The 17,745-nt window shown below is 39.5% G+C and overlaps 1 protein-coding gene across 2 annotated transcripts in view; it reads right to left on the reverse strand.

The window, feature by feature from the left end:
- Positions 1-17,745, reverse strand: part of LOC124160157 (UDP-glucose:glycoprotein glucosyltransferase 1) — a 59,675-nt gene that overhangs the window by 28,247 nt on the left and 13,683 nt on the right. For both annotated transcript variants that reach the window (XM_046535911.1, XM_046535910.1), the window contains exons 11-17: positions 13,519-13,694; positions 11,642-11,915; positions 10,550-10,777; positions 8,016-8,292; positions 7,788-7,899; positions 2,518-2,703; positions 1,426-1,635 (exon numbers count right to left, since the gene is read on the reverse strand). In XM_046535911.1, the coding sequence (XP_046391867.1) occupies positions 1,426-1,635; positions 2,518-2,703; positions 7,788-7,899; positions 8,016-8,292; positions 10,550-10,777; positions 11,642-11,915; positions 13,519-13,694 (1,463 nt within the window). The remainder of the gene's footprint in view (positions 1-1,425; positions 1,636-2,517; positions 2,704-7,787; positions 7,900-8,015; positions 8,293-10,549; positions 10,778-11,641; positions 11,916-13,518; positions 13,695-17,745) is intronic.

A 17,745-nucleotide genomic window follows, 5' to 3' on the forward strand; every position in this document is an offset into this window, starting at 1 on the left:
ATTATGTGTGGTTGCATACGCTGTTAGGATGACTGCCGGCGGAGCGGAAGCTTGGCAACACTGTTATCCATAAGGCCCGTACTGTCAACTAAATGTGGAACGCTCTTTAGAAACTGCTCTTTTCTCGTGGTATTGCCAGCAAAGAGCCGCAGGGATCCCTATCACCGGCCCAATGATGAAGGCTAAAGCTGAGTATTTGTGTGAGAGTCTGATGCATAGCCATAACTGGTAGTTATGACATGTATATTTGGAGCATCCAAGAAATAAGGATAATAACAGCTCATAATGCACAGTTCAGTACGAGTGAGTCTGAAGCTGGGACTTTTAAAATCGACTTCTTAATGCCTCGGCATATAGCATCCTGCATAATTACATATGATTTGATCATAGATTGCAAGTGAATATGATCATTAGTGAATTAAATGTTCAAAATAATGATTTAAAACGGCTATCAAGCTGTAATTTTCGCCTCTCGGCAGTAACAGCCGTGGTGACGCCTGATGAGTGATTTTTTTGTGATGATGTAATTACATTCGGTAACAACGACAACTCACTATAGCGACAGATTTCTCTGTTCCCAACAGCTGTCGTTATAAGGTCGTCACTGTAATTTAAAAAATGATAAAATATTAACATGCTCAGGATCTAAACTGTTATGCTTACGTTTGGAAATGAAAATAGGTTTCAATCTTTCGATCAACCATTGACTTAATTTTAATATTCCTTACATAAGTTTCCACCAAATTTTGTCACTTTCTTATCGCATACTGACTCGTGTTTCATCCACAAATTCTTCAGTTGCGGTGAGGTGGATTTTGAACTTCCTCGCGTTTCACCTCACAGGGCATGCACATGGTTCTTTTATGTCAATAAAAATGTTTCTGCATAATGAAAGACATTTTTATTGGTATATCCTGAAATTAAATTGCAAGCGCAAGCTGCTACACAATTAACAATGTTTAGAACAACACTAGTGCCACGTGCAATGAGTTGAGGGAACAGAACGAGACGACTGCTCAGCGACAGGAAGGGGTTGGTGGCAGAAGCACCCAAAGGATAGGTGGAAGGGAATGAGTGTTCCCCCATCTTATAAGCAATGAGGCTACGAATCAGGGAGTCAAGGACGAACATCTCAGATTTTGTGATGTCGTTGCCTTCAAAGAGATTGGTACATATTTACAATTTTCCCTGTTTATTCAATGAATTTCCAGGCACGGTGAAATTCCTTGAGTTACCTTGGAGTTTCTAGAAGAATGACTACCATGGTATTTATACACTACACGTATCACAAACAACCCAAACTATGCCTTATCAAATTTAAGCCTGATTTGATACGTCACAGAGTGGACAGAATGTAGTAAATTTGAAACTCCAACACTGATATTACCGGGCTGAATCAAAATTTAAATCTTTTTCACCACCTACCTATGAACGGTGCTCTCCACATCATCCAAGCGAATGTTGTCCAAGTCATACGGACTACGCACAGCTTCCACCAACCAGTTCTCAGGAACATTCATGTTCTGCGTGAGTAATACTGATGTCGGCATATTGACAAAGCGAGCCATTGGCCCAGGAGCCAATTTCCCATCCGCTATGAATTGAGGCTCCGACTCCAACACATAACGATAGAAGCTGAGGAAGACAAAAGAATGTGCTGAGATCAACCCAAATAAAATTAGAAAACCACGTTATAACTAGCTCAAAGGTTAGTCCAAATAAAATATACGTGTGGAATGTAAAATGTTTCTTTTCCAAAAATGAACTTCTAATAAGTCAACCAGCAAATGCTAAATTGTGTCCTAGAGTCAGGATAATGAAGGGGGAGAGTATTACTAGAGTAATTTCTCTGTGGTTCTTCACCAAGTCTCACACCCAACTATGCACAGAATCAGTGGAATGACATTTTGCCAATAATCTGGGTACATATTTAATAAAAGGAAAAAGTTTCATTTATCACTACACTAATTAAGTCGCTAGAAGGAAAATTTTGGCACATCAGATTGTAGGAAAAAAACAAACTAGGGTACACCGTTGAGTTGGATAGAGAAATCTTGTGATTGCCTTTTATTTTGAAATTAAATTTACCAAATGGACAAATCGTAGCACTTTTCCACAAAATTTTGTGGAAAAGTGCTACGATCTTTTATTTATTGAAATATGTCTAACTTCCACCAATTGAAGCCTGAAACTTCCAGATATGTACGATTCAGTGGATGCACATTACTGCATTCATATTTCTTAATGATCATACACTTAAGAGCCCTGAGAAAAGGTAGAGAGCTTTTCCCAAGAGAATCTTTCAAAGAAACCAAGACAAAAAGAGTTCAATAAATTCCATAGCAAGCCTAAACAGGTCCTGATTAAATGTTAACATGTTTTTCATGTTAATTGCAGCAAATGAAATAACTTCAATATCTAAAATCTAATCTAGTTTCTCCAACAAAATTCATGAGGTAAATTTAGAGAATTCTCGAAAAATTGTAACAATTTTAAGAATTGCCTTCACCACAGTACCTCTTGAGTGGCATCTCACTGTTCTTCTCCACAGGGTTGAGGAAAACACGCACATTGCAATTCACCACTTCCAACAGGCTTGACAGGATGGGTCCAATTTTCTGTGCCCCTCGGGATACAGGATCAACAATTACCACAAGGTCAAAAGCTGGCTGGTCAGGATTTGGAGCATCCAGCTTGATTAAACTGCAATTGAAATTAAGAGGAATAAGACCACAAGCATAAACTTGTAAAATCTTTGACAGAAACTTTCAGAAATATTAGTATCTCAACACTTAAAATTACCTGGCATATGCAGATTAAAAAAAAATTACAGTATGCAATTTACCTCAACTGATTATTATGGTAATTTACTCTCCTCTTGTGCAAGGCTGTATTTAAGTATAATCAACAGAAAAATCTGTGAAATATATCTATTGAAAATTCTTCAATTTCGGTAGGAACAGGAAAGCAAGGTTTCAACAACATTGGCCGATGCTGCTCTAATGATATAATGGTGTTCCATATCCCATTCCTTCCATCCCTATCCCTGGAGGCATCATCGGGCTCTCATCACGACATCGCCTCGTATCCTTTTTTCCTTTTCCTGATCCTTACCCTCCTGATGCATGCGGGTGACAAGCCTTGAACTTACAGTCCCGGCCCTCAGGAGTGAGACCCTGCATGCCTACCCTGGGTACTGGTTTACTCTGTGCTTATCCCTTTCGTGCTGAATGCCGCGCATGTGCGGCGAGGATTTTCTTCCCTGAACAACGAATGCCACACCGGTGCGGCATGAATTTTCGTACCCTAACCAACGAATGCCGCGCTTGTGCGGCACAGGTCGAAAAAAGTAACCGTGGAGGGCACAATAGACCCATGGACACTGTCGCCCCTCGTTATACGCCTTAGCGCTAGCCCAGTCCCTTCTTCGGCCGCTCAGCTCGACCCTTTCCTATCCTCTCCACGCGGTCAATTACTGTTATTTGCAGTGTGTTTTCCAAAAAATATTTGTTGCTTACTTTTGAAATCCAATGCTAGAAATGAATTAATCTCTTTTTGCTGACCACATGGAAATTTCAAACGGATTTCTAACGTTTATATTAGGGATGAGTCGATTCCAAATGTCGATTCTCGATTCCACCGATTCTCGGGCACGGAATCGGAATCGAGAATCGATCGCCTAAAGTCGATTCCGATTCCATCGATTCCAGGAAGATAAATGTTTTGAGCATAGACTATAAGTTTGGGGCATAAATGCTGCCACACACCTAAGCGGCCGCGGTGTCAGCCTTGCCCGCGCGGAGGATACGCCCCGCACGCTGGTGCTGCGACAAACATACCTAAGCGGCCTCGGAAACATTAAAATGTCGGCAAGAGCGACAAACCGACGAACCCTGAAATACCTCGTGTTCATGAGCAACTCTCAGAGAAAAAAAATTGGAAACCACGGGATCGGGAAGCAGCGCATGCGTTTTCCGTTCTTTTATTAACCGCTGGTCACGGCAAATCAAATTGTTACGATTATGAATCACATTCGGAAAATTCATCTGGACCACCAATTTTAAAGTATAATAGATCGAAATATATTTTTTTACTTTCGAATGATATTTGAAGTCTGATGATAATAAAAACGTGCAGAGAGCGAGTTTTTCTGTGAAAAAAGTTTCTTATAGGTAAATACGCGCTGAGAGCGGTTTTTTTTATATTAGTAACTTTTTAGACTAACACGCGCCTGCGTCAATAATAAAAAAAATAGACACATTCGCGTTTGTATAGCCCAGTTTCATCAATGCAACCCTTGAGGAAGTTGATACTTGCTTGGCATAAGCCGCCGCGGCTTCCGGGCGGACTCGACAGGTTGCGTTCGGCCGCCACCGCGCACCCGCCAGGCTGCTCTGGTATGTATCGACGCCATGAACGCTACTTTATTGTTTAGCCACCGCGGCCAAACGAGAATGTAGCCACCGCGGCTATTGTTATCTTTAGGGATGGTCGGATCGGATACCTCGGATCCAAATACCCGCGGATATTGCCCTTCATCGGATCCAAAGTCGCGGAAGACATCGGATCTGGATCGGAAATTTTAAATAATAGCTTCAGTGAATGTAACGCCCCATAAGAGTGGAAAGATTTCCGATTCTCTCTTCGAATGCGCCGTCGCATGCGATTATTGTCCTACTCATGAACTGTTTTGTTTGAAAGCTCTCGCAGAGGTTGCAAGTAGAATTTCAGCCGTGGCCAGGATTTTCAGCATTTCAAAAGTAACTATGTCGTAGATTTCAGAAAACCACCCTCGGCCGTCCATCAGCCCGTGCCTCTGTTGTTTTTTTTTCGCATCCGAAATCACACGGACCAAAAATCATTGTCTTCTAAGGAAAATATCAAATCACACGAAAACAATTGAAGCGTGTTTCATCCCTACCTCGTCTCACCAACTTACCTTTTTTGGCCTATCTGCTTCAATTCTCCGTTTCTAGACTACAAATGCTAGGAGAGTGACTTTCTGGGAAAGTGTTAAAATTAGTTTAAAACCCATTATTTAGTGCCCGGTTTTTTCAACAATTTTCCCCCCTGGTTTTGGATCCCCCCCCCCCCCAATTGAAATTCCTGGCTACGCCACTGCTCCTTCCCCTCCACCTCTCCTTTACACGCTTTTGCTGCCCACTCCTTCCTCATGCTGAGCGGTTGAGCACCTCGTCGCACGTGACGTTATTACCGTTTTAAATACTTTTAATTGTGTTGCTGATTGCGCAGTTGCAATGTAATTTAATGATGCACCAATAAAAATGTCTTTCATTGTGTATAAACATTTCCATTAACAGGAGAACCAATGAATGCAGTGTGCGTGCACTATGGCGTAAATAATTGCGAGGATGTGCTAAATCCACCTCACCATACTGAAGCATTTTCGGATGAAACACAAGTCCGTATGCGATGAGAAAGTAAAATTCGGGGGAAACGCGTGTGAGGAAAATTTGAATTCAGTCGATAGCAGGGGGGTAGCCAGGAATTTTGTTAAGGGGGGGTCCAAAACCAGGGGGGAAAATTTTTAAACAACAGGGTACAAAGGAGAGGTTTTCAAACTAATTTTAACGCCCTTCATAATAGAAAAAACTTCATTTTTCAGAGATTCTTTTTTTTTTTCATTTTTGTAAATTCATGATTTTTAATATTTTGTTTCCTTTTATGAAGGAAAGTAATTGTGTTTTTATATTTTGGGGGGTCCTCTCGCTACGCTACTGGTCAGTGGTTCATCCTAAGATAACAGTAATAAGATAATAAGTAACAGTTTAGACCCTGAGTATGTAAAGATGTTTTTAAAAATCAACTTGAAAGCCCATAAAATAATTTTTAATTTATAAAAATATAAAAATGTGTATGAAAATCTAAAAAGCATTCCATTGATTGTATATACCCGCAATAAACTTGAATAATGACTTTGTTTAATGGCAGGAATTCGAAAATGCATTTGGAATCGAAAATATCCGATTCGAAAGATCTGGCTCCAAAAATCCTGGATCTGTCCATCCCTAGTTATTTTATTCCATTCAATTCTTAAAGTTTAATGACAGCGATGCTACAGATAAATCAAAATCCCACCTGCCATAAAGAGTAAGAATCGATGGAATCAGAATCGAGAATCGGGAATCGATTTGAAGGAATCGAAATTGGAATCGGAATCGAAAAAAAGTGGAATCGACTCATCCCTAGTTTATATCAACGGAGTTATAGGACAACAAGTAAATATATTAAATATACTAAATATGTCTACATCAACGTTAGAACTTCGTTTAAAATTTCTGCACGCTCAGAAAAAAACACAAAGTTCATTTTGAATGCGAAGAAATTTATGCGAACAACAAATATTTGCATATACTTAACATTAATATTTCATCCAGGACTCGGAGGGGCTTTTAATCCTTCGAGGATCTGGGACAGAGGCCGAGGAAACGGATCGGCGCCCCACTGAGTTGGGTCCAGAAATGGTTAGGGAGGGAACCACTGCCTACTGTCGACGCGAAAAAGCTTCCTACAGGGGAGTAAAGAAAATTTTCAAGAGACTTGTAATGAGGAAGAATTTCCATCAACGAAGGTCCGGCGCGAAAGGGTTAAGCACCGGCTACATATTGTTATTAACCCCATCAGCCAGCGTCATAGAACATCCTCACTCCCTCCGTATTTTAATCCTAACATCCGTTACAACCAGTGAGGGTTGAGTTTAATCTGACCTAAGCTAATGGCTAATGAAAATCAGACATGCAGGGTAGGGTAAGGGATAGGTAGGTTGTAGGGTATGACATTTTCTTTTCCAGGACCACTGATAATCTATTCCGAAGTTTTGAAGAGCAGAAACTTTCATGGGACATGCTCCATACCCACCACAAATATTGGGGGGTCCACAGATACTAAACAGGGTAGTTTCCTTCATCAAAGAAAACGAAAGGCATTGATTGCGATTCGTTACCCACCATTAGTGTATTCATAACATACTAATTATTTGATTTTAGAAATCCCAATTTAGACGAATGGCAATGGTCAATTTTAACAGCATTTGAAAAAGGCCAGATTGGCGCGCTCTGCGATGCTCTTCCATGTGACGTCACAGGGACCTAGTTTCTATACGAGTAGATAGGAGTTTTACATCGTCTGAGATTACCAATGCATGCATGAGGCACAGAGCTCAGGGAAACATGCCTTAATAATCACCTATTAAAACTGGCTAAGGTTGGAAAGTTTTCTTCGTTTGATAAGGTATTAATAATCCTTATTTAAGCCAAGCGCTACCAGCTGGCTGGGTACTCTGCTACCTACTAGTAGCCGGAACCTGAATGATGTCACACGGGCTTTTCCCAGCATTCATACTAAGCTATTTTTGCGTGCTTGAAAATGTTCACTTTTCATTTATTCACGAAAAATAGATATCTTCATTTAAAAATCTAAAAGTATGAAATACGTACTCCAGGAGTAATAATATTTCGATTTAGGCCATAAAAAAATAATAGGAAACCATCCTATTATGCTGAGAAAATGGGTAGCAGTTGATACTAACAACTCGATTTCACACTCTACATATTGCACATCCTTTACAAATTGCACATAGGATTACTAGATGGATATGTATCCAATATAAAAACAATGCCACACCACTAGCCTCGGTAAGTAGATGCCAAAGATGTCATTAGCAACACTTAGTTAAGAAATCTCAAAAAAAAATCTCATAGGATTTGGAAGAAGGACAGATGAAACTAAAACAAAACTCAAACACTACATATATATTTCACATGCACCTGTATTTGTCTCCATGTGATGGTATTTCAAATCTGCTCTTGGAGTGAGGCCGCGACATGAGGAGAGACAGCAGACGCATCAACCGATCTCCACTCTCAGCCAAATCCATTCCTGGAAATCAAAGGTGAATTAGTCCCATGAAACACTAATTTATGCAAGTAGACTAAAATTATCAATACAAAGCAAAGGGAATTGCTCCTTAAATTAAAAAACAACAAAAAGCTCACCATCAGCATCGTCGTCCTCTTCTCTCACCTTGGCCAGGGCCTTGGTGACCTTGTCGGCATAAGTGGAGAATGCATATCGCTCGAGTAGGCCAAAGTCATCCACTCCAAAAATCTCATCCACATCCAATGGGCCAAGCACTCGACCATTACTAACCACGGCCCTTTCCCCACCCGATTTGAATCCCAGGGACTGATAGCAGAAGGCTCGGTGAGCCCTTAGCATGGCTTCCCCATCATCCTCCTCTATTGCCTCCATCAGGAGAGACATGTCAAATCCCTGCAATGAGAATTACAGTAGAACCTCTATGTAGTGAACCTCTTTACATCATAAACCTCCATACTTCATACCACCCCTACGGTCCCGTCAGATTTACATATAAATTTATAGGCAAACCTCTTTGTAGTGAACCTCTTTATCTCATAAAACCTCCACTTATCATACCAAGGAGACAACCCCGAGACAGACTAACTACCTCCATAGATCATACCGGGACAACAAGAGACCATTAATGTAGCCACGATTATTAGCGTACATAGAATGACATTTTCAGCAATAATTGTTTCACACTTTTTTTTTCATTTTAAACACCTTTTATGTGCTGTAATTTTCACTTTAATCATTAGTTGTGGCCATTTTGTTCCATATGATAGCATACCTAACAGTAAATAGGAAAAAAGGTACCCAACTATCCCAATCATTTTAAGTGACGGTTGAAGAGAGATCACATTGTTTTCTCTTGAATCATGGTAAAAATCATGCGATAGCGCTCGCTTTCTGTTATCATTAAATAATAAATATATGTTCACTAGTGCATGCATGCTTGTTTAAACGTATAAATATAATGGTTTAAAAGTCAGTAGTGCCTTCATTTCCGAAGGATATGAAAAAAATGGTGCCTATCACTGAAACCTCTCTATAGTGAACCTCCATACATCAAATTGCCCAAATTTTGGTCCCCTCCATTACGATGTAAAGAGGTTTTACTGTATATATGAGAATACTGGAAGACCAAATATCCCTTCGCTATTGGGGGATATGCTTCAAATCTGCAAGATATCCCCTGGGTTATTTTTCATCAGGAATGCAAGTACAACCATGCCTCGCTTAGCGCAAGGGATGCATTCCTTGGGGTCTTTGCGCCAATCGACTTTGCGGTATTCGAGACCATTTTAACATTGGGAAGATAGGGATGCGTTCCTAGTAGCATAGGTGCTGGGCATTGAATTGTGTGCACATAAACCATAAATATTTCTATTACCCTTCCGTCGGGTGCAATATTGGAATTGCTGAGTTCAGGCGCAATGTGCCTGACTGGCACATATACGAAAAAACATGATAACTCTCAGCATGTCTCAGTGGTACATATTTAGAGTTTAAAGAACCTTTTTAAGTGTAGTCTAACACTCAAAGGATATCTTACCCTTTACATGCCATCATATGGCCCGGGGACAATCCAGCAAGTTGCAATTTAACATGCCCTTTCGGCAATTAAGTATTATTATATGTATGTAATGTATTTTACCATGTGCATTCAATAAGATCAGTGTCTTTTCTTTTGCTAACTTATTTAGCTAATAATGATTTTAATTTTCTTTATTTGCCATTATTTGGCTTAATTATGCTATGAAATCTGCCACTGATTTGTCGGCGTAAATGCAAAAAGTGGAAAGGCCGCGTAGAGCTTGTCAAGACAAACAGCTACCATGAGCATCAAGGGTCTATGTCTAGTGCCGCGGAGAGATAAAAAAATACTGGTACAGTGCCTGTCAGATCCATTGCTCCTGATGGAAGGTTAATAGCCTTAGAAAACCATATTTATACAAAAATTTATTGCTTAAAATATCTTTCATGATAATAACACATTCAAAGACTTTTTTTCTTATTAAAAAAAATTCGTATGTTTTTTAAATTCCCTCCTTTCGACTTAGCCCATCCCACACTACAAGGATTTTGATTTGGATTTCCAAAGACTTCACCCGGGATTTGAACCCAGGGCCCCTCCGTCAGCACCCTAGTGCTCAATCAGCTACACTATCATGCTTCCCATGTTGTTAATAACGAGAAAAAATCTGCACAGTCAGATTTCGAATCATACGTATCAAGTGATTGTATCTACATTATTTATTCTCAGCCGGCTACAGATTGACTACCCAATGCTTTCTCAGTAACAATTTGGATTGAAATATAGACAGAAAATAGTACGTAATAATTTTACGTTCCTTCAGTTTGTCCCTGGGCCTTCCAAAAACATACTAAATACACAAACAAAATTTTAGTATTCCAAATAATTTGGAATCACAGAGATTTGGATTGCTATAAATTTCATACACCTTAGGAAAATATACAATTACAGAATATTTTAAAGCAGGGGTCTCCAATTTACTAGGCCACGAGGGCCACATTCCAAGTTCCGAATTGCCCCGTGGGCAGGAGAGCAAATTTGCCGATTACTGAAGTATGCAATATTCAATACTTGAAACGAGTGCGTGGGCCATATTTTGGAGACTCCTGTTTCAAAGGATGCCCACAATACCTGAATGGGAAAATCAGTAGGACTCTTCCTCCCGAGCGATATGTCCATGGCCACCTCTTCATTAAGTATCTTAGATAGGTATTGGTTGCTGACTTCTGGCCTCATAACTTTCAATGCAGCCGTCACTGTTCGGCTAAACAGGAACTTGTCCTTGTCCCATGGCTCCGAATTTGAAGGCAAGGAGGACGGATTCAGAACAGGAGTGACTCGAATTGCCTTTGATGACCTCTGTTACAAAGAAAATCAGAAATAATCAAAACTCTTCAATTAATCAACAAAAAGATTAACGATGTCCATTCATAAGTGATATGATCGAGTTTACAGGATTAGATTGCTGGTGCATAGGAATAATAATTTAGACATACAAATGTATGCCGTGAGATGAACCATGTAACCAGGATTTTTTAGGATGACTTTTAGGACTAGGTTAGTATAGAGTAAAACTTTCCCTTAGTAAATCATATCAGATTACTTTCTGTATTGATTTTCATTTGCAGAGGCTTCGATGGACTGAATGCAAGTAAATGTTTCCTTCAAAATACATAACTTTTATGCTACATTCCCTGGACACAGGAATGGGAGGAGCACCATGCTTTCCTCTAAAATAGTTTCACCATTAAATATCGGATAGGTAAACATCACCTATAATATGTAGTTTTGTACTCACAAGATGTGATCACAATTTCACTTCAGAATAATTTTTTTGGGAGGTAATAACAAATTATTTTAAAATTTTAAGTGATTCATACTGGTTTACTCCTCTAACACGTGGAGTACATAGCATGGACAGAAAAGCACTTTAACTAATAAGCACCAGATTCTGCCACTACATAGCAATGAAGTACTTTATTCTTTCATGTGTACACAAAAATGATGGAAGTCAGTTTATAGCATGGAATGCAATGAAATTTTGGTGGAGAAGGATTGACAAAAATAAAAGGGGAAAGAGTAAAAATATTCAATCAGAGCCCCTGATGGAGGGGACCGGTTGTGATAAACAAAAAATCAAGCAATAAGTTAGATGATGCTACAAAAAGAGTGAATTTAAGTAGACAAATGGAGAGGCTCAAGGGCACAGGTGAATATTCTTACCATTTGTTCGAGGGCATCCGAAAGTAACTGTCGACCTTCAGGAGATTCGAGGTCACCGACAACCCAATTAGAGATCATCTTGGCTGCACCATCATCCCTTCGCATTGTGTACTTGGCACGATAAACAAAGGCTGCTGTCAGGTCTTGAGGGGATGACTGACTACCATGTGACAAGAACCACTGCCAACTGTCCTTGCCTGCTTCGGAAAATGGATTGCCAGCCATTAAATTCAGATTGGTCACACCTTTGCCTTGCAGTACGCGCTCATTCAGCCTAGAGGGTAAGAAGTGAAGAAATGAGAGGTACTGACTTATTATTAATTTATATGCATATAGAACGGAAAACATAAAATTCATCTTTCTAGGTCCAAGAAATAAACAAACATATCAAATGTATGTGCAATCACTCACAGCTAATCTCTGCCGCATTTAAATTTATTGATTCCAAAGGCAAGAGGCAAACATTACATTGTAGCCTTAATATTTGCTCAAGGCTGATAAAGAGGATCAAACGGCCACTTAAAAGAGCTTGTTTTTTGTGCACTTGGCTTCACATCAGCAGTGCTCTACAATGCTTAAGAATCAGGGTCAACTCATAGAAGGAAAGTTCATGTTTCTTCTAATTTCTAAGGAGGGAAGCAAACAAAGAAATTTTAACTCAAATTTGTAATGGAAATCCAAATGAGAAGCTGTCTACACATAGACTGTAATCAGAGAATATGATACTTCACAATTATGTTACACACGTAAATTATCAGCTACAGTGGAACCTCGTTAAAGCGAGTACGGGCTATAGCGACACCCCCGCTATTACGAGAGATAGCCGATGCACCGTCAATTGACCCTATAATAAGCATGTTAAAAAATTCGTTTTTACGAGACCCTTTCGGTGTTGGCTCTCGCCATAGCGAGGGTTTCACCGCCGGAAGACTTTCATCAAGACTCCTTAACCTCTGTAATTGCTAGCGATCTGTTAGAAATGAAGTTAATGGAGTGCTCAGTCTCAAATTTATGTGGTAAACTGTCGTTCAATAAATATAATGATTGATGGAACAATGCTTTGCATGATTTTTATTCAGTGCGGCGCTTATAAATTGTTTGAATAGTTAGTCGTTATTTGAGTAAGGAAATTTAGTGATGCAAAAAAACATCGCCTTTCGTCTGGATTTATGCTTACGTTTATCGGATAGATGTTTATCTGTCGCCGCACCACTCCTGTTCCTGTATATCTGTTCGCAACAGGTACATATATTGGCTATCATTTGCTCCACCTCCGGTAAAGCGACAATTCGCTATAGCGAGTGTTTATTAGTGCACCGTGGGGTGTCGTTAAATCGAGGTTGCACTGTAATTTACTTGGTAAGGTGGGTTTACATGAGACACAACTATTTTACAAATTGCCTCATCACGCATGATTTGAAAAAATGTATCGCAAATAAAAGATGAAGAAGTCAACACCAGCAAGTGGCCGAGAACACTGTCAAATTTATCTGCCTACAACTCATTGACATTGTATCAGGGAAAGTACATATACTATGCTTACACTGAATAGCAAAATTTGGGCCCAGAGGGAAGTTTACATGCTCATGGAAGCAGAAGGGGAGAGAGTATTCGTGAAAGGACATTGAATACCACTCAAGGGATGCCACCATGCATACACTATGCTGATACAGTTACACTGCTTCTTCCATTGGGGTCTTCAGTAATCTAATAATAATTTGGAACTGATCTTCAGTCTTTAATAATCATGGACAATCTCAAAGAAAAAGTGTAGGCATTTTAAGAAAAGAATCAAGAAAATATAAGATGATAGATATATACATCTAATGCTCGCATTTTCTGTGGGATATCATTTCTCTTTGATGATAAATACATACCGTGGCATGACATATGGCTGGTTCATGGCATAATCAAGAGGGTTGTCTTTCAGTTCACCACTGTACACAGCTTTCTGAAACATGGGCGTCTGGCTCATAATTTCTGAAAGCACTGCTTCCTCGAACTCATCAGCAACAAGCGACTTCTCATCAAGGGGGATTCCATTCAATAAAACCTAGCAGAAATAGCAGAAAAGGGAAAAATTCTCATGTTATCATAGATATTTCATCAAATAGCTTAAGCAGGGCACATAAAAGAGAGAAGAGGCAAAGGGGCCTTCAGGTTCCCCTCTCTCTTCTCTACAAAACCAAAATTAGTCCTTAGACCAGTCCAAGTCAGAGAGAGCAGTTATTAGAAAAATATTATAAAGACCTATGCCATAAACCATAGCTCAAGGGTCCTCATTTAACTCTTCTAACCTATCAACCTATGTTGCTTCTAAGCAACATCAAATTTTTTTAAACTTTCAGCTCTATTCAGGAAATATCTTGACTACCCATTATTTTGTAGGGTAACTTTTAATGATGAAAAGGTTAGCTGCCAAGATAATTATCATTGAGCGTACAATTTTTAAGTTTTCAAAATGAAAAATCTTGAAATTTGATCTCTCCCAGAATCAGTTCTGGGTTATAAAGGGCTAATTTCATTTAACATTCCTGAAAAACAGTAAAATAAGCAAAGTGACAGTAAAAGAAAAATTAAATCCCATTTAAAGCATGGTAAAAAAATTGAAACCATTTCCTAAAATTCACCACAATCAAGCAAAAAAATTTTGTGTCCTATTTTCGGACTTTCAGAATGTTAAGTAGCCCTAATAATTATTCAACAATGTTCAACTATCATTTTTAATTTTATAAATAATCCATTTAATAAAAAGGACTATGGTATGATGGAGGCACTCAATGAGACAAAGCTATTTCTCAACTAGACTTCTAAGTCTAAAGACATGTGGCCCCATTAGTTCATGCCATGTAGTTCCTCATCATCAGGCTGTATATATCCTTAAATCAATTTAGTGATTTTGGAAAGATTAACCAGAGAAGTTTAATAATTCTGTAATCTTAATTTAAAAATGCCTACAAAATATTGTATTGGATGAAATTTGCCCAATAAATTATAATACATCATTGTGAGAGAAGAAAATACTGATAATTACTATTAGTTACTATTACAGTGGAAGCCCCTTATAACGACAGCTGTTGGGAACAGAGAAATCTGTCGCTATAGTGAGTTGTCGTTGTTACCGAATGCAATCACATCGTCACAAAAAAATCACTCATCAGGCGTCACCACGGCTGTTTCTGCTGAGAGGCGAAAATTGCAGCATGATAGCCGTTTTAAATCATTATTTTGAACATTAAATTCACTAATGATCATATTCACATGCAATCTATGATCAAATCATATGTAATTATGCAGGATGCTATAAGCCGAGGCATTAAGAAGTCTATTTTAAAAGTCCCAGCTTCAGACTTACTCGTACTTAACTGTGCATTATGAGCTGTTATTATCCTTATTTCTTGGATGCTCCAAATATACATGTCATAACTACCAGTTATGGCTATGCATCAGACTATTAAATGCTAAAACTTCGGAATCTGTTCAAAAATTCATACCTTCTATCTTTCCGAGTAGTAATGAAAATGATGGGTGACTGCTGCAATTGGGTGACGAAAGGAGCGTGATAAAATTTTAGGGTTCCACATGAGCATTGCAATTCTATCTTTTTCAGGTTAATGGCGGAATGAAGGTGGAAGTAATCTTCTTATGCTTCAAGTCTGCCTGTATGAATGGTTTACTATCGTGTTTCAAATCAGCCGACTCAAATGCTATCGGAATCATGAAACCGAACAGCATTACGGCATCTAAAAGCATATTAGTCATATCAATTATCTTCGGTGGAAAGGGTGAAAAACTGTTTCAAATAAATAGAAGGACAAATGATAAATGAAGCCCACTCTTTGTTTGTCTATTAGCAATATTTATGTTTCGTAGAGATTCACGCAATCAGACGCAATAGCAGCGGATGTAGAGACCTCTAGCGGGAGTAGCGCACACTTTTTGATAGGAATGCTGACTGGAACTGAAAAACGCTCGTAGTGTTAGGCGGCAATAACACAATTTTAACGTTTCTTAGTTCTATTGGTGGGTGGGCTGGGCAATTGTCAATGAATAATAGTACTTTTTTATTCCTTTCACCAATCCTGGCATCAAACGCTCATAACCACTGCGCGAAGATAGCAGCCGTCATCCAAGCATTTTTATTAGCTTCGTAAGTGCAAGGGAGAGTTTTAACTCCCTTAAAACATAGGGGATGGGCGGATTTCCCCACCACGAACGGTTTTAACTTATCCGAACCATCCATATTGGCGCATAAAAGAACAGTTACGCGGTCTTTACTTTTCTTCCCTCCTTTGCAGGGGTCCGTTCGAGTGGCGAGAGTTTTGTCCGGGAGAAGGTTAAAAATATATGCCCGTCTCATCCGCGTTGTAAATATCACAGGGGCTGTAATTGTCCAAATAGTCTTTAAGGACCGGAGCCCAGCCTTCCACAGCATTAACATCAACACTTGATGATTCACCGGATAGTTTGTGAAGGGATATCCCCTTCCTATTTTTAAATTGTGCAAACCATCCATCCGAGCACTTAAAATTGTCTTCACCAAGCCTCTCACACAAATACTCAGCTTTAGCCTTCATCATTGGGCTGATGATAGGAATCCCTGCGGCTCTTTGCTGGCAAAACCACGAGAAAAGAGCAGTTTCTAGCTGCGGATGCTCTCCGGGCCGCAGGTGTTTTTGGGTGCTTGGACGCCCTTCTTTAAGCACTGCCGAACGAATTTGTTCTTTTTTCTTTAAAATAGTGAACAATGTCGATGTATTAATTCCAAATCGCCTCGCTTTTTCACTCTTTGAACACTTCACTTTCACAATCTGCAATAATTCTCATTTTGGTCTTTAAATCCAAGGACTTGCGTTTACCAGCCATGGTGCAAGCAGAGGGGCGGAATAATTTTTAATCTCACTGCGGAGGCGCAGGAGGGAAATGACAAAAGAGCAATGAAATGTGTACTCGAGAAATTTATTATTGAAAGAAGAATAGGAGAATACGGAACATGTGGACGTCGACGTTGGCGGAAAAAATGCCGTTTTAAAAGCATTGAATTCCTGAGATGTGGCACGTGGTCAAAAAGTCAACCTGTCGTAATTACGAATGGCGCAAGAGAGGAATCGAGCCATTATCGCTAATACGAATTTATTTTACATTTAAATCATAGGGTTTAAAATGGTTCCTCGGGTAGCTGTCGCTAATTCGAGCTTGTCGCTATATCCCGTACTCGTTATAAGGGGCTTCCACTGTACTTGAAGAACCACGGAGGAGAAGTGGTCCTGAATGATATATCACATCATCTTCATCGATATACAGTGAGTCCTCGTTTAACGTCACTTACCGTTCCTGAAAAATGTGACTATAAACGAAATGACGTTAATCGAAGCACAATATCCCATAAGAAACAATGTAAAAAAGTGAATATCGGCTCCTAGACCTCACAATTCCTACGCGAAAAAATTTTAGCGTATCATATTTGGGCCATTTCTTACGATGGGAATGCCAAACTATGGCATAAACACGAGTCCCTGTCTTCATTGACGGCAATACCAGCAGCGACGTACATCCTTCTCCATTTTTGTATCTTCCCGCGTTTGTTTTTTCGGCTTCGCTATGGTGGTCACCTGGGCATCATCGCTGGGCATCATCATCGCTGAAACATCGTCGCAGTTACAGGAACCAAGATTATTGAGAACACGGCGAAAAAGTGACGACAAATACTCCGAGTTCTACCCGGAAAAATTCCTAGAAATCACTATTCAAGTTCCAGAAAACCGTTATGTCAAGTAAAATTTGCTAAAACTTTACTTGACATTTACGCACTTAACATTTGCGCACCTACCTAAGAATTCATTTTGCAGAAAATTTGCTATAAACGTAATCGAAATTGACAATAAACACACCGTTTTACACTTCGTTTAGACTGACTGTATTACCGCCCACAAAACGAACAACCTGCAACGCCCGCCGCTTCGCATTTTTTCTCGCGCGAAATTTAAAAGACCTGACCAGACCTGACGTTATCGCGAAGCAAAGGTGCAATAAACGAATGACGGTCTCAAAATTTTCGTGACGTTATCGCGAAATGACGTTAAACGGGGTGACGTAGAACGAGG

The sequence above is a fragment of the Ischnura elegans genome, chromosome 6, assembly GCF_921293095.1.
Source record: "Ischnura elegans chromosome 6, ioIscEleg1.1, whole genome shotgun sequence".
NCBI classification, from domain to species: domain Eukaryota; kingdom Metazoa; phylum Arthropoda; class Insecta; order Odonata; family Coenagrionidae; genus Ischnura; species Ischnura elegans.